At 57.7% G+C, this 19,362-nt stretch overlaps 2 protein-coding genes across 4 annotated transcripts in view; one reads left to right on the top strand and one right to left on the bottom strand.

Moving 5' to 3' along the window:
• The window catches only part of AUP1 (AUP1 lipid droplet regulating VLDL assembly factor), a 28,884-nt gene extending 18,106 nt beyond the window's left edge, over positions 1-10,778 (top strand). For all 3 annotated transcript variants that reach the window (XM_084626486.1, XM_084626487.1, XM_084626488.1), the window contains exon 12: positions 10,319-10,778. In XM_084626486.1, coding sequence (XP_084482612.1) covers positions 10,319-10,367 — 49 coding nt within the window. In that variant the 3' untranslated portion in view covers positions 10,368-10,778. The remainder of the gene's footprint in view (positions 1-10,318) is intronic.
• A 2,320-nt stretch (positions 10,779-13,098) lies between these two features.
• The window catches only part of LOC311519314 (dedicator of cytokinesis protein 2-like), a 338,844-nt gene continuing 332,580 nt past the window's right edge, over positions 13,099-19,362 (bottom strand). The window contains exons 49-53 of the mRNA XM_084625731.1: positions 17,258-17,346; positions 16,675-16,837; positions 16,078-16,186; positions 14,694-14,827; positions 13,099-14,555 (exon numbers count right to left, since the gene is read on the bottom strand). Of these exons, the coding sequence (XP_084481857.1) occupies positions 14,475-14,555; positions 14,694-14,827; positions 16,078-16,186; positions 16,675-16,837; positions 17,258-17,346 (576 nt within the window). The 3' untranslated portion in view covers positions 13,099-14,474. The remainder of the gene's footprint in view (positions 14,556-14,693; positions 14,828-16,077; positions 16,187-16,674; positions 16,838-17,257; positions 17,347-19,362) is intronic.

Here is a 19,362-nt window from a genome sequence, read left to right as displayed (position 1 = left end):
GACATGAACCTCTGCCTTCTGTCCCCTGGGAGTACTGGCGTTACAACACCAGGCTCGTGGGGGAAGCGGAGGGATTCCACATAGGCAGGCCAAAGAGCCCAAGGTTTTAAGGAGGATTGCCGTGGAAGCCAAACCTTTGGGTACATCTGGGTCTGCCTTTCTGGAACATGCACTTCAGCCCGCACTAGTTCTTCAGTGTGTGTCAGCATGGAGCCTGTTGTGGTTGAGCATGGTCCTCACGCACACCGGACCGGAGGCTTTTCGGATTAGCTGTGTCTGCCCCAGCTGGCATGAGCCCTCTGCTGCCTCGCTCTCCCATACGATGCATGAAAGGTGGAGCAGCCATGACCCTCAGTTCCCTCTTACCGCCCATGGCACTGACATGGAACCTGTAGTTCTCAGCTCAAGCTAAACTTTATTAAAATTTCCAAAATCCTCAATCACTTCTGATCGACTGTTTGTCAGCCATGAATCGATCCCACCATTGGGACTGAATTCCAGTGGTCAGACCAGACCATACAGGCTCCTTATAGTGGACTCTGCCCTGTGGGCTTCCAGCCTTGTCCATCCTGCACTGGACTCGTTTCCCTGAAGGACGGACGCAGTGTGTGCCTCTTACCTGAGGGAATTGAGTATTCACTGTGCTTGGCCTTCTCTGCCAGACTGTGTGAGCTATGAGCCAGTCTACGTGTGAGGTGGAGCAGTCCCTGAAGGTCTTGTCAGAGCCCTAGGAAACAAGTTCCAGCAGCAGCAGCAAGGCATCTTGGGCAGACGCAGGCAGTGCCGCAGGGAGCGCTGAGAACCCAGCGCTGAGGAAGGATCTGTCCAGGCACAGGCATTGAGGCCAGCCTCAGTGTCCATGTTGAAGCTGGCGCCGGCATCTCTGGGGTCAAAGTCAGGGAGCAAGAGGGACTGCTCTGAGCAGCGAGGCAGAAATGAAGAAGGAGCTGGGTGTCCTCCCATAAGGATAGACTGCAAAGCCTCCAAGCCCCATGCGAGATCAAGGGCTAGGGAGATGGAGGTTCTGCCAGCACAGAGCCTGGCTCTGGAGAAGCACCTGAGCCACCCAGAGGGTTCTGTGGCATGTTGTTTTGGCCCTGTGGGGTGCTGGGGGCCCACCGTGGCCAGCATCAAGAAGCCAGTCTCCACCATTGAGGAAAAGGAAGAGATCTCTCTCCCTCCCTCCCCCCAGCAGGCCATTGACACTTGAATACCAGGAACAGCCAACTCCAGGGACAGGGCAGCGTGACACCCCATCTCAGCACTGAAGATCTCTCCCGTTATCACCAGTGTTGTCAGCACTGGTTCTGGCACTGGATGACTTTAAATTGTTCCGGGAGCTCCTTGTGAGTGTTGCTGAGACCCTTGGCAGGTTGGAGAAATCTCACAAGCTGTTTGAGCCCCTCTTGGCTTCTGGTCCAGCAGGATCACCTTCCCAGCCAACAGGAGGGACTGCTGGACCCAGCTAATGGGCTGTGGCTGGCGTCTGCTACAGGGAAGCTAATGGTGAAGTGAGTTGAGACGAAGTTCCAGGTACCGGCCTCTATGGGATTTGAGTTCTCGTACACTCAGTTGACCCAGCCTCCTTTGTCGTATTGCTAGGCAAGAGAAGTTGAGGTTGAGCTAAAGCACAAGGACTCCAGATGTCTCGCCCTGCTTGGGAAGAAGTCATACTCCAGCTTTGCTGCAGCTGCGCGTGGCTAACTGTCAGGCCCTGATGGCGAAGTACAACTTCCTGACATGGGACAGAGCAGAACTCAAGGATGTAAACCAGCTGGTGGTGATTCTTCTGACACCATGGCCAGGTCATTGGGCACCACAGTGACCATAGACAGTGCACCGCGGCTCCAGGCTGTGATTGAGGATGTACCCTGTGAAGACTCCAGGCTGCTGAGCGAGCAGGGGGCCAGCCCTCTTCATTCACTGAAGGACTCAAAAGCCACCTTGTACTCTCTGAGGACTTGCACCCCTCCATTCAACAGGCTGTAGCATCCCCAGCCTCAGCAGCACACACTGTCTTGCCACCCCATACAGTCGGAATGTCATGCCAAGAAGCTCCCAAGTTACAACATGGGCATCAACCTTCCTTTTCCTCGACAGTGCATCTGCTCCTTCACACGTCAACGGATCAACAAGACAGTCGAGAGCTGCACTGGACCCGCTCTAGAGAACACAACCTTCAGAAGCCACCTAGCCGCATTCCACCTGGCATCATCTGCCATCACATCAGATAAATGGATGTTACAGATCTTTGCCTGGGGCCACCCCATCCCACTTCCATGAGAGCTTGCTACAAGCGGAACAAGCCTTGTTGCTACATCTAGAAGCCATGGCAGAGGTCCAACAAAGATTGGGAGAAGATGCTTCTGCTCCTGGTATTTCCTCACTCCAAAGAAGAGAGGTTGTCTTCCAATCCTGGACCTGAGGACGCTGACTGAACACGTACCCATCCTGACCCTGAGACAGTGTAACACCTGCCTCCATCATCTCTCTCCAAGCTCAAGACTGGTTCATAGCTCTTGATTTGCAGGGTGTATACCCAGCCCACAGGAAATACCTCAGATTCACAATGGGGCCTGACCGTTATCAGTGCAGGGTTCTGACCTTCAGACTCTCTGGTGTTGAGTGTGAGCCAAAGGCCTTGCTGTAGCGGCATCATGTTTAAGAAGACAGGGAATCCATTTCTGTCCATACCTGGACAACTGGCTGGTCATGGGCAGATCCCAGCAGGAGACTGGAACAGCCTTACAATACAACCTTTCCCTGTTCTCTCAGCTAGGACTCCTTGTCTCACCCTGTCGCAGACAATAGAGTTCACAGGAGCTCCTACTGATTCTGGATCAGCCCGGGCCTACCTGCTGGAGGATGGATTCTACTTTCTTCAGTCAGAAGTAAATGATCTACGGGCAAGACCGACAGTGCATGTGGGTCTGGGACTCTCAGGCCGCATGCCAACACGCGCATACGTGATGCCACTTGCCAGACTCCACCTATGGTCATCACAGGTGTGACTGAGGTCCATGTATTCCCCATCCAGACATCAGGAACGAGTGGGTATAGTTTCTCAGAGTCCTGGGGGAGCTCGCCTGGCGGCTAGACCTGGGGAGCGTGAGAAAAGGGGTGGCGTTCTCTGGCTACTCCCTGACAACTCTTATCATGGACACGTCAGGGACAGGCTGCAGTGCTCACAGATGCAAGGCACATGGTCTCACAATGACCTAAACCTACCTGTGACTGTCCTGGAGCTGAGGGTCTATATAGCGTTCCTGCTTGTTCTGCCGAACTCCACCATGCAAATCCTGACAGCACATCTGGGCAGTGATCGATCAACGTGGGCCGACCCCACTGGCTGTCCGTTCCAGGAGTCAGCAGCGACCTGGCTGACTTTCTGAGCAGACCAGGGGGGCCAACCACGAGTGGTCACTGCAGAAGTCCATCCTAGACTCCCACCATACACTTCTTGGCCACAGAGCACAACAGCAAGGGTCTGAACTTCTGCTCCAGGAAAGGCCTGAGCCCAGGTTCCCTGCTGGATGCCTTTCTCCTCTGATGCAAGGTCAGACAGGACACAGCTATAGTCATCCCGATAGCCCCTTACTGGCCAAAAGAGTTTTGGCCCTGACCTGTTACAGGTGTCCGGGGTGCCCTCCTCCTCTTCCCCCAATACTCCTCCCGGCTTGTATCAGTATAATAGCTCAGAACCAAGATCAGAGATGCACTGAGAGGGCCTGGATGCCTGCTGGCTGAGCCCTACTGAACTTGCAGTCGCTGCTAGGATATTTTTATGCAAAGCAAGAAACCTTCCACCAGGAAAGCTTATTCCTCAAAATGGAAGAAATTCTCCAGATGGGCAACTCACTGTCGTGTTGACCACGTGAAGCTCTTGGGCCAAATTCTTGTACTATATTCTGCTCCTGAAACATGAAGCGTTCATATTTAACTCTCACCTTGCTGCAATATCTGTGCATCACACCTTGGTACAGTTGTATTCTGACTTCTCCCACCCTATGGCATCAGAATTCCTCCAGGGGCCTTTTCCATGCTTGCCCTTCAGTCAGAGACCTGACTCCCTTGTGGGACCTGTTGTGATTATAGGGCCTAAAAACTTACCCTAATTATAAGCTCAGTTGTAAAAAAAAAAGTATGTGAAAGTTCCTAAGACATCACAATAACCTGTAACATTTTGCCTGGGAATTAACCATGGAAAGCAGATCAAGTTATTTTCAATAGAGAATATTATAAACAGGTGCAAGAAAACCAGACAGACTGAATTAGTCCAAACCAAAAAACAAGTCTTGCTGATGAGAATCAGGGACTGTGTGAGGTTGGACTCCATAAATCAGAAAATGTGGGTCTGGAAATTAATGGACCAAAGTTGGTGTGGCAGATATTAGGCCTGTTTGGTGGACAAAATAACGAGAGGATGAACTATGCCTCCTTCTTTACTCCTTTTTGGGGTTCTTAAAAAGAGACTGAAAAATCTCAGCAGCTCTCCCCTTGGCCCAGCATAGCTTGGCTCATTTTCCCCGAGCCCAAGACAGAGGGAGTAGAATCATAGAATATCAGGGTTGGAAGGGACCCCTGAAGGTCATCTAGTCCAACCCCCTGCTCGAAGCAGGACCAATTCCCAGTTAAATCATCCCAGCCAGGGCTTTGTCAAGCCTGACCTTAAAAACCTCTAAGGAAGGAGATTCTACCACCTCCCTAGGTAACACATTCCAGTGTTTCACCACCCTCTTAGTGAAAAAGTTTTTCCTAATATCCAATCTAAACCTCCCCCACTGCAACTTGAGACCATTACTCCTCGTTCTGTCATCTGCTACCATTGAGAACAGTCTAGAGCCATCCTCTTTGGAACCCCCTTTCAGGTAGTTGAAAGCAGCTATCAAATCCCCCCTCAATCTTCTCTTCTGCAGGCTAAACAATCCCAGCTCCCTCAGCCTCTCCTCATAAGTCATGTGTTCTAGACCCCTAATCATTTTTGTTGCTCTTCGCTGGACTCTCTCCAATTTATCCACATCCTTCTTGTAGTGTGGGGCCCAAAACTGGACACAGTACTCCAGATGAGGCCTCACCAATGTTGAATAGAGGGGAACGATCACGTCCCTCGATCTACTCGCTATGCCCCTACTTATACATCCCAAAATGCCATTGGCCTTCTTGGCAACAAGGGCACACTGCTGACTCATATCCAGCTTCTCGTCCACTGTCACCCCTAGGTCCTTTTCCGCAGAACTGCTGCCTAGCCATTCGGTCCCTAGTCTGTAGCGGTGCATTGGATTCTTCCATCCTAAGTGCAGGACCCTGCACTTGTCCTTATTGAACCTCATCAGATTTCTTTTGGCCCAATCCTCCAATTTGTCTAGGTCCTTCTGTATCCTATCCCTCCCCTCCAGCGTATCTACCACTCCTCCCAGTTTAGTATCATCCGCAAATTTGCTGAGAGTGCAATCCACACCATCCTCCAGATCATTTATGAAGATATTGAACAAAACCGGCCCCAGGACCGACCCTTGGGGCACTCCACTTGACACCGGCTGCCAACTAGACATGGAGCCATTGATCACTACCCGTTGAGCCCGACAATCTAGCCAGCTTTCTACCCACCTTATAGTGCATTCATCCAGCCCATACTTCCTTAACTTGCTGACAAGAATACTGTGGGAGACCGGGTGTCAAAAGCTTTGCTAAAGTCAAGAAACAATACATCCACTGCTTTCCCTTCATCCACAGAACCTGTAATCTCATCATAAAAGGCGATTAGATTAGTCAGGCATGACCTTCCTTGGTGAATCCATGCTGGCTGTTCCTGATCAATTTCCTCTCATGCAAGTGCTTCAGGATTGATTCTTTGAGGACCTGCTCCATGATTTTTCCAGGGACTGAGGTGAGGCTGACTGGCCTGTAGTTCCCAGGATCCTCCTTCTTCCCTTTTTTAAAGATTGGCTCTACATTAGCCTTTTTCCAGTCATCCGGGACTTCCCCGGTTCGCCACGAGTTTTCAAAGATAATGGCCAATGGCTCTGCAATCACAGCCGCCAATTCCTTCAGCACTCTCAGATGCAACTCGTCCGGCCCCATGGACTTGTGCACGTCCAGCTTTTCTAAATAGTCCCTAACCACCTCTATCTCCATAGAGGGCTGGCCATCTCTTCCCCATTTTGTGATGCCCAGCGCAGCAGTCTGGGAGCTGACCTTGTTAGTGAAGACAGAGGCAAAAAAAGCATTGAGTACATTAGCTTTTTCCACATCCTCCGTCACTAGGTTGCCTCCCTCATTCAGTAAGGGGCCCACACTGTCCTTGGCTTTCTTCTTGTTGCCAACATACCTGAAGAAACCCTTCTTGTTACTCTTGATATCTCTCGCTAGCTGCAGCTCCAGGTGCGATTTGGCCCTCCTGATATCATTCCTACATGCCCGAGCAATATTTTTATACTCTTCCCTGGTCATATGTCCAACCTTACACTTCTTGTAAGCTTCTTTTTTATGTTTAAGATCCGCTAGGATTTCACCATTAAGCCAAGCTGGTCGCCTGCCATATTTACTATTCTTTCGACTCATCGGGATGGTTTGTCCCTGTAACCTCAACAGGGATTCCTTGAAATACAGCCAGCTCTCCTGGACTCCTTTCCCCTTCATGTTAGTCCCCCAGGGGATCCTGGCCATCCGTTCCCTGAGGGAGTCGAAGTCTGCTTTCCTGAAGTCCAGGGTCCGTATCCTGCTGCTTACCTTTCTTCCCTGCGTCAGGATCCTGAACTCAACCAACTCATGGTCACTGCCTCCCAGATTCCCATCCACTTTTGCTTCCACCACTAATTCTACCCGGTTTGTGAGCAGCAGGTCAAGAAAAGCGCCCCCCCTAGTTGGCTCCTCTAGCACTTGCGCCAGGAAATTGTCCCCTATGCTTTCCAAAAACTTCCTGGATTGTCTATGCACCGCTGTATTGCTCTCCCAGCAGATATCAGGAAAATTAAAGTCACCCATGAGAATCAGGGCATGCGATCTAGTAGCTTCCGTGAGCTGCCGGAAGAAAGCCTCATCCACCTCATCACCCTGGTCCGGTGGTCTATAGCAGACTCCCACCACTACATCACTCTTGTTGCACACACTTCTAAACTTAATCCAGAGACACTCAGGTTTTTCTACAGTTTCGTACCGGAGCTCTGAGCAGTCATACTGCTCCCTTACATACAGTGCTACTCCCCCACCTTTTCTGCTCTGCCTGTCCTTCCTGAAGAGTTTATAACCATCCATGACAGTACTCCAGTCATGTGAGTTATCCCACCAAGTCTCTGTTATTCCAATCACGTCATAGTTCCTTGACATCACCAGGACCCCCAGTTCTCCCTGCTTGTTTCCAAGGCTTTGTGCATTTGTATATAAGCACTTGAGTAGACCAGACCAAAGGATTTTCCTTTCACGAGGAAGGCCATCAGGCCTTGCTCATAAGGCTGTGAGAGTGCTGAGAACCGTCACGACATCCAGTCCTCTGCCATTGGTGGGGCGTCCTCATTGCCAGCACTGCAGAGGCATGTAAGATCCTGTTCTTCGAGTGCTTGCTTGTGTCCATTCCACATTAGGGGTGTGTGCTCACCACATGCACCAGTGCCGGAAGTTTTTCCCTCAGCAGTGTCTGTAGGGGACTGGCTCTGGCGCCCTCTAGAGTGGCACCCGCATGGTGCTGTATAAGGGATGCCGCTGGCTCCCCCCACCCTCAGTTCCTTCTTGCTGCCAGTGATGGTGCACGGAACGTTCACTTCTCTTACTAGCGTTGCTTAGGCTTCGTTCGTACGAACTAGAGTTCTTGTAAAGTGAGTGTGCATAGTTAGTAGTTGTTAGCCCTTAGCTGTAGTTAGTTTTGCTAGTCCTGTTAGGGGCTTAGCCGGGGGATGGGGCATGCCCCGCTCCCCAGGCTTTAAGCCCTGCGATGGCTGCAAACAGCCCATGCCCGTGAGCGATCCGCATAGTACCTGTCTCAGGTGCCTTGGTGAAGGGCACATAAGTGATAAGTGTCGAATCGGCAAGTCCTTTAAACCTAGGACTAAGAAAGACGGTGAGATCAGACTCCTGATGCTCCTGGTGCCGCCCACACCGGCCCGGCAGTGCCGACTCAGGGTAAGCCTGCCTTGGGACCTTTCCGCCCGCCCTCGCCCCAGGCAGGAACGTCGGGACCAGCCCTTCGCATCACTGAAACACTGTTACAGATCCCGGGAACGATTGGAGGACTGGAGCTGTGGGCCCTGCCAGCGATCCCCAAGATGGGTGTCACCGTATTCGGGGAGATCCTCCCAACACCCGGCCTGTGATCCCTCCAGGTCCCACTCCTCGTCCCGGTACCGGTCTTGCAGCGTGAGGCGTGGATTGCCGCTCCCTTACGGATACTGCTGAGGGAAAAACTTCCGGAGCCAGTGCCTGGGGTGAGCGCACACCCCTAATATGGAATGGACATGAGGAACATATCTCGAAGAACACAGTTACGGAACAGGTAACTGTCTTTTCTGTCTCCCTTCCCCACGATTTCTATCCTTCTAGCCCCACGCTGTCAGCTTTTCATCAAATGCTGCATCAGCTGCACTGCATCAGCACAGGAGATGAGACAGCCCTGCCCCGGCGAAGGAGATGATGTCCCTGATCAGAAAGTGAACCAGGGGCCAAATGACCTGCCAGCCAAAGTGTCCGTGTCGAACCACCCAGCAGTGCAGTGTTCCAGAAGGTGAACCAAAGCTATATTTCCCCACCTGTCTATGCACCACCTTGTGCCTGTCTGTCAAAAACATGAGTGGTGACTGCCCTTCACACCTCAGGGCTTAGTGTAGTTAACCCTTTCCTTTGCCTTAAGGAGAGGTTGTTGGGGAAAACCAGACTGTTGTTTTGCCTCCAAGAGGCATGAGTATGTTTTGGTTTGGATAATCGCTCGGTTCCACTCTGTGCCGGTGCTTGTTTTCATTTCTTGTTCTTGTGTGTGATCAATACACATTCAGCTGTAGACCAAGTGCCTTTGGGTGTCTGTCAAGGAACCAGGTAAACCGGGAAACCTTTGTCAGTTTTAATGTTGGACAGAGAGGGTTTAGAACACCTTGAGATCAATACAGCAGACCTGAGTGTTGTGCTGAGCCCATGGAGCCTCCCCGGAGCCCCCACTGGAGTGCTCCCTCCACCACCTGACTACCAAGATGATCTGGCCATCGCCTCAGCTTGGAAGGTCAGCAAGAGCCAAGCCCTTCCACATCCTTCCATAGGGACATGGTGGTGCTGAAACTGTGCCCCAGGTTCCACCCTATGCTGGTCTCAGAATTCCACCTAACCCAGTCCGTTACTACCTGTTGTCTTCCTGGTGCTCCCAGCATGTGGACAGAAGCTGCATGCTTTGGACATTGCCAGAGTTGTGCTGTTACCCAGCAGCTCAGGCCTTTCAGGTTGCCTTGTTATGGCCGCATCACAGAGCATCTCCAAGTGGAACACACCATGCACAGACTCTTCCACCAGATGGCAAGGCACTCTCCATCAGGCTCGGGCAGCAGCTTCTGGACCGCTGCACTCTGAGAGCTGCAAGGCAGCTACCTGGAGTAACTCACGGACTTGGGTTAAACACTGTGCGCTTGCTAAGGCAGCCGGCCACAGGCCAAATTCCAGAGAGCAGAGCTGCCGTCTGTGTGACTGGCTCATTCGCATCATGCAGGGAGGATGCTGGTTGCCAGCTACCCGCAGAGGGATCCACGCTGACACAGACCTGAAAAGCTGAGAGCGGTTACTTACCCCCCAGGAAGTGGTTCCTCATGACCCATTCCTGCTCTCGCCGTCCTCAGCCATCTGGGCTTTGGAGTGCGAGTGGGCATTAGGAGGGTCGTGGCCACATCTCGAGGAACCACAGTGCTGCAGGGTAAGTGCCTGGTCTCTGCGCTTTAGTCAGACGCAAGTGATGGGGCTCAGGGCGGGGTCATGGGGCATGTGCTCTACAGAAGGTTACAGCAGATGAGCCACCGGTCCCATCTAGCCTTCAGGGGGCCCAGAGTAGAGGGTGGAGGGGTCACCCTCAGCCATGGAGGCACTGCCCCCTCCCTCTGTTGCATGTTGCTGGGACTGGGTTATTCCCCCAAGCCGAGTTTGGTGGTTTCTGCCTGTGTCTGAACCCAGGTCCTCTGGGCTCTTGCCGGGGAGGCAGCTCCCCCCAATTCGATGTCATCTGAGTAGAACCCAGGAGTTCTGGCTTCCAGTTCTGATGTGAATAGTAGGCCACTCTAGCTGCCATCATTGGGGCGATCCACTCCCTCACCGCACCCCTCTGCTGCCTGACTAATGGACTCTTCCTGCCCCACAGGAGATACACAGAGAAATACGGGATGCCGCGGGGCGATGGGAGCCACTGAGGTGGCCCCTCACCCTCCTGCCTGTGGCGTGCACAGGGCTCGGGCCCATTGGGAGCGTGACCTCAGCATGGCCGTTTTGCATGATTCACAGCACTGCAGTGGGATCCCCTCCGAACCAGCACGCTTGAGATGCAGCGGGGCCTTCGCGGCGTGTGCCATCCCAGGCAGGCGGTGCTCAGCTGCCCATGGTGGAGCAGTAAGTGCCTGTGTATCCCCGCATCACACCCGACCTGCCTCCAGCTAGCCAGACAGGGCTGGAGAGCTGGAACCGGGATGCCCTGCACCCACCCCCATGTGGGACTGGACTCAGCATCAGCCTGGCCCTGCCTTCTCCACTTGGGCTGTTGTGTTAAACTGGGGGAAGGGGGATTCTTCTCAGCTACAAAAAATAAATCTGACTCTTATTATGGGCAGGTTGGAGGGCTTGAGATCACTGGGGGGGGGGGGGTACCTTCTGACTTCTCTGGGGAGGCAGGGGGAAGGGAGGGGAGAGTGGCTCCTCTTCCAGGCCAAGCTTTAACCGATGGGGCCCAGTGTTCTGGGCCTGAAGCTGGCCGGGCCTGAGATGTGCCACAGGGCTGAGCACGGGGAGCTCCCTGGACCCCCCCCAGACAGCTGCGGGTGTCTTAGCACCGCCAGCTGCAGGCCCCAGTTATTTTGTAGTGTGTCTATCCATGTACTGAGTCCTCTGGCCTTCCCACCGTGGTGCCCGTACCACCTCAGCCGGGCTTGAGCTCATGCCTCAGCTTCCAGGCCTCTCACTCGGCGCTGTCAGATGGTCAGAGGTACCGGGGAGTGCTGGACAGCCTGGTTTGGGGGTGACTCCCAACAGCTGGAGAAAGTTTCCTGCAGGGCATGCTCTGGGGGGAATCTCCGCAGGCAGGGGACAGAAGCGATGCCCGAAGGAGAGCGCTCCCCTGTGCCTCCCTCATGTGCACCTTGGCGGGGGCGGGGGGCAGGTTCCATGCTCTTAAAACTCTGTGAAGAAAGGGGTCAGTCTGTTCTCTGCCTGGCACCTGAGCTCTGCCCTGCAGAGCAGCTCCTCCCCCAGCTGCTCAGGGGCTCTCAGACCCTCCTGGAGCAGGAGAGTGGGGGCTGGCGCATAGACACGTTACTGGAGCCTAACTCCATCCTCTGGGTGAAGTGAGTGGCCCGTCCCCTCCTCTTCCTGCAGCTGGCCATTGCGCTCCAAAGGCACCAGCTCCCCCCACTTTTGAATAATTGGCTGCAAATGAAAACTGGGGGCGAGTGACACTTGTTCCCTAAGCCTGCTGCTGCCCAAGCCCAGCTCTGCTGGCCTCTGGGAGGGCAGCTGCTTTGAGTGGGATCCAGGGGGTTCTCCCACTGCAGGGCAGGGTCAGTGATCTCGGCTGCAAAGGGGCGCAGGCCCATCTTGGTGCTGGGGCACTGACTTTCCACTGTGGACAGGTGGTGCAGGGGGAGGTAATTTAGGGCTGTTAACCAGCAGTGGGCATAGTGCTAGGACAGAAAGGAGAAAGCCGTGCTCCACCTGAAGGCCTGCCCCCTGCACTGCCCTCGTGTGAGGGCTGGGCCTGATACCACACACGTAGCAGCGAGTGTCACACACGTAGCCCCCAGGGTCCCAGCCAGCTGTGGGGGGGAGTCTGCAAAGGCAATCCGGTTCTGAGAGGGGAGCCAGGACTCCTGGGTTCTGGGAACGGTGTGGGGTCTAGTAGTTAGAGCAGTGGGGGGAGGGCTGGGCCTTCCCCTCCTTGTGTCTCAGATGGTCTGACTGGGCCTCTGGGGGGACATCTGGCCATAGCAGGATTCTGGGTGTTTGCTGTAGTTTTGCCTGTGTTCACAGCTCCCAATGCCTCCAAATGGGAGGCTGCAAGAGCTGTATAGGGAATTGCTGGGCCTGGGTGTGGGAGCAGATCCCCCCTGGCGCTCTATGGCTACCCCCAGGAAGTCTGGACTCCAGCTGGCCTGAGCTCCTGGGGTGGTCCCTGGCCCACTTGCGCTTTGGGGACATGACAGCGAATCTTGTGCCCCTGCCCAGCTGGCCTCAGGGACGCCGTGCCTTTCTGAGCCAGGCATCGTTCCCAGGGCTGCTGGGCTTGGGCCCCCCACCCCCAAGCCCCTACCTCCAGGGTAGCACCCCACCCCCCTCCGCCTGCCTTGCCCTCTACAGCACACCCCTCCAATCACCCCTTCCCCTCCAGTGCACCCTTGCCCCCACGGCCTTTTAGTCCAGAGGTGGGCAAACTATGGCCTATGGGCCACATCCGGCCCACGGGACTGTCCTGTTGCTGCCTGCCTGCCACTCTGAGCGGCATGGTAAGGGGGTGAGGGGAGGGAGGGGTTGGATAAGGGGCAGGAGGTCCTGGGGGGTAGGCAGGGGGGGTTGGATGGGGTGGAGGTTCAGAGTGGGGATGGTGGGCAGGAGACAGGGAGCAGGAGCGGTTGGCTAGGGGGTGGGTTCCCAGGACACGGCAATCAGGGGATAAGGATTTGGGGGGGGGAGTGGGGTTCTGAGGGGGCAGTCAGAGGTGGGAAGTGAGAGGGGGCAGGGCCAGGCTGTCTGGGGAGGCACAGCCTTCCCTACCTGGCCCTCCATACTGTTTTGCACCCTGATGTGGCCCCTCGGGCCAAAAAATTTACAACACCCCCTCCCCCTTTTAGTCTGTTTTGTTCTTAGGAATTTGCCCTCACTCTCCCCCGCCGCTAGCCTGAGGTCAGGGGCTGGGCATGGACGTGCAGAGGCGAGGGCTGGAGGCTTTAGTCTCTTTATTGGCAGGCATCCTATGGCCCCAAGAACACAAAACCCAGCAGTGCGGAGGGGACGCGCTGGGAAAGCAGCGGGGCCTGGCTAGCTTGGGGTGGGCGAGGAGCTGCTCTGAGGAACGTGGGCAGATCACAAATCCTGGGGCTGCCCCCACCCCGAGGGCGGCTAGGCTGGTGCGGCGCCCATGGTGGGGACACACAGGGTCGTCTGGCTTCCTCTCGTCATGCTGCAGCCTGGTGGGGGGGCCCGAGTGCAGCAGCAGCAGCCCGGCTCCTGCCACTGCCCCACTCTGGGGCCGGGGTCAGCAGCCGGCCCCCACGGTGCTGAACAGTCGCGGATGCTCACACCAAATGCCAGGCCTGTGGCCTAGGCCTCAGTGTTGAGTCCAATGCCAGGGGGGGCACCCTACAGTCAGGGGTGCAGGGGGCCTGCCGGGCCCAGGCGATGGGAAATGGCCTTAGATGACCTGAGCTGTGATTGCTGCAGAAGGGCCCCAGTGGCGATGCAGGCAGCTGACTGCATCGCAGCTCGAGGGGGGTCGCAACAGCCGGGAGCAGCTCTATTCCAGTGCTGCTCTGTGACCAGCTGGGGGTGGGGGCGTACAGGTGCTCAGGGGCCGTCCACCTCCAGCCCCACCCCAGGGGTCAGGACCTGTTCGAACTGTCCTGTAACAAGGGGCTGACTCGCTGGGGATTGTTCTTGCCCAATGAAGGCACTAAGAGTCTATCAAACACTAACGGGGCTGCAACTGGGGGAGCAGAGCCCTCGTTCTCCCAGCCTCACAGCACACGGACAGGCTGTAGAATTAAATAGGGGCAATTCAAAGGAAATATTTTCCCCAGGCAGCATGGCATTCACCTGTGGCACTCACTGCCCCAGGATGGCTATGGGGCTGGGCCTTTACACAGAGAACGAGACTATCCAGAGCACAAATAGTTCGTGGGAAAAGGAGAGTCTGGGAAGAGAGCCAGAGCCCTGCTTCAGGGCTGCAGCTGCCCTCTAACTCCTGGGGCTGGGGCAGCCTGTCATGGGCAGATTTGCTGGCTGCAATGTTTCCTACACCTTCTTCAGAGGGAGCAGATGGGCCGCAGGCCTGCCCTAGGCTGGTGCCTCCTGTAAGAGGCAAGCTGAGCAATCTGGGGCTTCTGCAGCTCCAAGCACACAGGGACCGGGGGGGGGCCGTGTGTGGGATGCTCAGGCTGCCATAGGGAAGATGAATGAGCCTGGACCAGGGCTCAGCCAGTGCGTGCTGGGAGCAGGACAAGAGCATGGAGGGTACAGAGCGGTGGCAGCCAGACCAAGCAGCCAGCAAATGCCTTCATCAGCAAAGTCATCCTCCTGGTCATGGCCAGTGGGGCAGCTCAGGTCTGGGTCATGCGCTTGGATTTGGGGGGGGGTGGGGGCGGAGATTTCAGTCCTTTACTTCCATCCACTGTCAGCTGCTAAAACAAAAAGGAACAAGTGTTAGTGAGTGGCTCTGGGGGGCTGGGTCCCGCACCCCAGGTGGGTCTGGGGGGGGCTGGGCCCTGCCCTCCAACATGGCTCTGGGGAGATCCTACACCCCAGGCCCTGCCCAGTACCTTCCCACTGTTGGGCCCGGTGCTCTGGTCCATGAAGGTCTCGTACACGCTGGTGCTGATTTTGCGGGGCAGCGGGGGGGCCTTGCTGGCGCTCTTCACCTGCCCTGCGAAGCCCCGGGGGGGCCCTGCCGCCCCTGCACACAGAGAGGAGGGGACAGGCTGAGCCCTTCCTGGCCATGCGCAGCTGGAGCAAAGCGGCGCTACCCCGTGCCCTTGTGGTGCCAGCTCCATGGCTGGGCAGTGGGGGCCGTGAAGGAGTCAGCAGCCCCCACGGGAGCCGGGCCGGGCAGGGACCAGCCGCTCCCCGTACGGCCTCTGGGTTTCGGACTGTCTGGCCACACGGCTCCTGTCCTCGGTTCGTGTTGGCCCCGCAGGTAGGAGAGCAGCACAGGGCACTGGGCCGGCGCCCATGCCCGGCCTGTCCTCCCCTTCCCCCCAGCCTGAAGGCATAAAATAGCCCCTCAGGCCCTTTGCCCGGGCCAAATCCCAGAGTTAAAGGGGGGCAGGGGAGGGCGGGGCGAGGGCTCCACGTGGCCAGGGCACGCTCAAGACCCCCAGGCCCTGTATGGCGAGTGACCGGCCAGTGTCCTTGTGGGCCCCAGCCGCTCCCTCAGTGCTGCAGCTGGCGGGAGGTCGCAGGCCAGCTGTTCCCCAGCGGGCAGCCCTGCCAGGAGCCCCAGCTACAGAGCGGCACCGGGCACCACGTGGCGCCGAGCCAGGGCACTGCTCCCACAAGCCGCAGCGGTGCCTGGGCCCCAGCAGAGTGAGCGCTCGTGGGACAGCTGCCCCAGTGCCCCTGAACAGACGTCCCACAGGCAGGGCCCCGGCGAGTGGAGGCTCAGTGCACAGAGGTGACCAGCCCCGGCAGCACAGATGAGGCCTCAGTGCTGATGACCAGGGTTGCACAGCAGAGGAAGCGGCTCACCAGGGCACTGACGCGGGGCTGGGGCTACACAGGGGGGTCCCCCCAGAGACTCTCCATGGTTAGTCTGCAGCCTCCGCCATGGCGTACTCGGACAGAGACGCCTTCACAAGGCCCTGCTCAAGCCTGGACAACAGGGACCTTCACCCAGACAATCGTGGCACTCCAGCTGCCAGGGTGGGGCGGCCCCAGCAACTCTGGCGTCCACAAGAATCCGATTTGCATATCTGGGGCAAATCCGCCCCACTGGGACCAGGACCAACGCAGACAATCACCGAGCTGCTGTCTATGGCTCAACAGAGCGGGCGTGGCCCGGACACCCCCCACTCTGCCCCCCAAGCTCCCCTGGTGCCTCTCAGCCCCGTCCCACAGCCCCCTTCAATCCCAGCCCTGGTTGTCTGTACCTGCCGCGCTGGGGGAGGGGAAGGGGGGCCCACACCTGCCACACTGCAGGGCCTGTACCTGTTGCCTTGCGGGGGGCAGTGCTGGCATCTCTCTCCGGGGGTGGCTGTTTTCCCTCGGCTCCAGCCAGGCAGCTCTCAGTCATGTTCCGGGAGAGTCTCCACTTCTCCTGGGGGAGCAAGGGGCAGCAGCTCAGGTCCCCAGCCCTGGGCTCCAGGTCCTGGGTCAGCAGCCACCAGCCCGCTCCCAGGTAGCTAAAGGGCCAGAAGCGGCCGAGCTGGGGCCAGCCGGGGAGAGCCAGGACACGGCACTGGGGCACAGGGGTTGCTGGCGCAAGCTGAGTAGGGGACTCACATGAATCCTCTAGCTTGTTCCCCCTTCACAGATGGGGAAACTGAGGCACGGAGGGGCTGGGCCTCACCCAGCAGCTGAGCTGGGAATAGACTCCAAGGCTCTGTGTGGCAGGCCAGGCCACACAGGCTGCTCTCACCTAGGCAGGCCTCACCTAGGCATATCCCAGCCCCGCTGTGCTCTGGCCCCTGCCCAGGGCAACGGGGGCACCGCAGCTCACAGTGTGCGAGGGTGCAGGCCCGTCAGGGGGCACGGGCTGGGGTGGTGCCAGAAAGGGGACATGGCTCACGCTGGGGGCAGCTTTACCTTGGGCTCCGGGGGCTCCAAGATGGACTGGCGCTGCTCCTGCCGCCGGTACCCAAAGAAGGTGCTGCCCCGATTCTCCCGGCGCTCGCTCTTCCGCTCCTCGGCCTCGGGGGGATGCTCAGGAGCACAGAGCACCGACTTCCTGGAGGGAGGGGGCTCTGTGCTGCAGACACCCCAGGGGAGCCTTGTGAGAGCAGGGTGGGGGGCAGCCATGGGGGGGGACAGGTGGTGGCAGTGTAGAGTGGAAAGGGGAGGTTGAGTGGGGAAGGGAGGGAAGGAACGGGGAGGAGAGGGGCAGCGAGGCAGGGTGGGGCTGGGGGAGGGGCAGCAAGGCATTGGGTGGGGGTGGGGCAAGGCAGCGTGGGGCTATGGGGAGAGGAGGGCAGTGGCTAGAGGGAGACCAGGCAGAATCGGGGTGGGAAGGGGAAGGGAGGGCGGTGGCTGGGGGGGGATGGGCAGCGAGGCAGAGTCGGGCTGTGGGGGAGGGCAGTCCCGGGGGGGGGGGGGGGCAGTGAGGCAGGGGGGCAGCCAGTGGCTGTAGACAGAGGGCAGAGCAGGGCTGCTCCCTGGCTCCAGGACTCACCTGTCTCGAAGCTGGTGGCTGGGCTGTTCTGTCTCCGGGCCCCACACCTTGGAGTGGGGGCGGCCTCCGCGCCTCTCCTCCAGGAAGGGCTGCGAGCACAGGGAGCCGGGGGGGGGGGGGGGGGGGCAGGGCTGAGCTTCTCTCCCCAGCTCCAGCCAGGCCTGTAGCCCTCTCCCCCATGGGGCAGCTCTGCCCCACCCCACCCCCAGGCAGCATGGGCACTGGAGTGCTGGGGCCACAGAGAGAGCCCAGAGGGGGGCGGGGGCTTCACCGGGGGGGGGGGGGGGGGGGCTGGGACTGGCTCAGCGCTGACACGGGCCTGTGGCCGGGGAGGCTGAGCAGGGGCGCAGGGAGTGAGACGGGGCCGCTTGCCCAGAGGCAGGTGCTAAACCCAGGGTTGGGAGTTCAATCCTTGAGGGGGCCATTTAGGGATCTGGGGCAAAAATTGGGGATTGGTCCTGCTTTGAGCAGGGGGTTGGACTTGATGACCTCCTGAGGTCCCTTCCAACTACGATTCTATGTGAATGGTCCTGTGCGAGGAGCGGAGGAAGAAGGGAGCCCCAGGGACCCTGGCCCCAGGTGGGCGGCACAGACAGGTCACTAGGAGCCGCAGGCAAAGAGCAATCACCACCCTGCCCTGCCGCTGGCTGCCCGAGGAGCATGAGAAGGCGTCAGACTGGACTGGCCCAGAGGCCCGTCCTGGAGACTGGCCAGCAGCAGCCCTGCTACAGGGAGAGCAGGTTAACCTGCCCCTCCCCACCCCCCAGCCAGAGGCTGGGCTCATGCCCGTGGTTCTAGCCCTGCCACACTCGGGTTACTCAGTATTTACTGTGCCAGCTGTGGATGGTCTTGTTCAAAGGGGCTGGTCCCACGCTGGACCCTGCTGAGCTCTGGGGCTCAGCAACAGCTTGTGGCCATGAATTCCACAGGCTATGAAACACTGGTTACTTTTTCCAATTTTCCTGCTGAGTTCCACGGACTGCCTCCCACATCCATGCGCTGGGAGACAGGGAACACGGGGCTCTGCTGCCCCTTCTCCATCCCTAGCCTCAGCCATCCCCACGCATCTGTCTGCTCTCGAAGGGAACAACCCCGCAGCCTGGGCAGTCCCTCAGAGGAGACCTTCTCCAGGGTCCGACTGCCCTCGTCGGCCATCTGTGAGCCCTGCTCTGTGCTGTCCTGCGGGAGCCGGGGGCCAGGGACCATGCCCCCTGTCTATAGGGCAACATTGGACTGTTCCCTGCATTATTCCCCTGCCTGTCCAGCAGCTCGGCAACTCGTTTGCTTTTCTGGCATAAGCTGCCCATTGTGTTGAGGTCACACTGAGCTGCCCAGCGACGCTGGGTCTGTTTGTTGAGTGGATACTGTTAAATTGGGCCTGCCAGTGTGCTTCCCGGGGTCAGTCCCTCAAATTCCTCACGGGCTCCTCTGGGCTCAGCTCCTCTCAATACCTTTGTGCCATCTGCAGATTCACACGTCCCTTTTCCAGCTTGTTAATAAATATCTGAAACCCCAGTCTGCCCCCTGGGGCCCTGCTGTGACCCTTCGGCTCTGATGGAAACGGACCATCAATCCCTGCTCTGTTCTGAGCCTTCTGCTCCAGGGCAGAGCTTCGCCCTCACCCCACAGCGACTGGTCCCTCACCAGCCTCCTGTGAGAGGCTTTGCCAAGGGCATTCGAAGGGCACTTGCTGGGAGACGGCCAGGTACAGAGATGCCGAAAGATCTTGCTCTGCGGCTGCCGAGCCCCTCTTGGAGTGAGATCCAGGAGTTTTATTGTTTGGCTGCTGGCACCTTCCCTGGTGCAGGACTCCGGCTCATGGGCTTGCGGGCACCCAGCCCACCCAGCGCCAGTTAACAGCAAGTCACAACCTGGCTGATTTGGGTGTGGGGAGGGGCTTTGCTGGCAGCTCAGCTGCTGCATGAAACTGCTCCCAGCTCCTGGACGGGCCTTTTATGTTCGCCTTTGGCTGCTCAGCCCTGCTCCAGCCCTGGGGTGCCAACACCACCCCATTCCCTGGCAGGCCCCTGTCCCCCTCCCTGGGACACAGAGAAACCATTCGGCTTCTCAGCAACGTCCACTTCTTTAGCACCCCCACCCTAATG

Source organism: Lepidochelys olivacea (assembly GCF_965140295.1).
Source record: "Lepidochelys olivacea isolate rLepOli2 genome assembly, chromosome: 4".
Taxonomy (NCBI): Eukaryota; Metazoa; Chordata; order Testudines; family Cheloniidae; genus Lepidochelys; species Lepidochelys olivacea.
The sequence above is the reverse complement of the archived record's forward strand: the minus strand, read 5'-3'. Positions and strand labels throughout refer to the sequence as shown.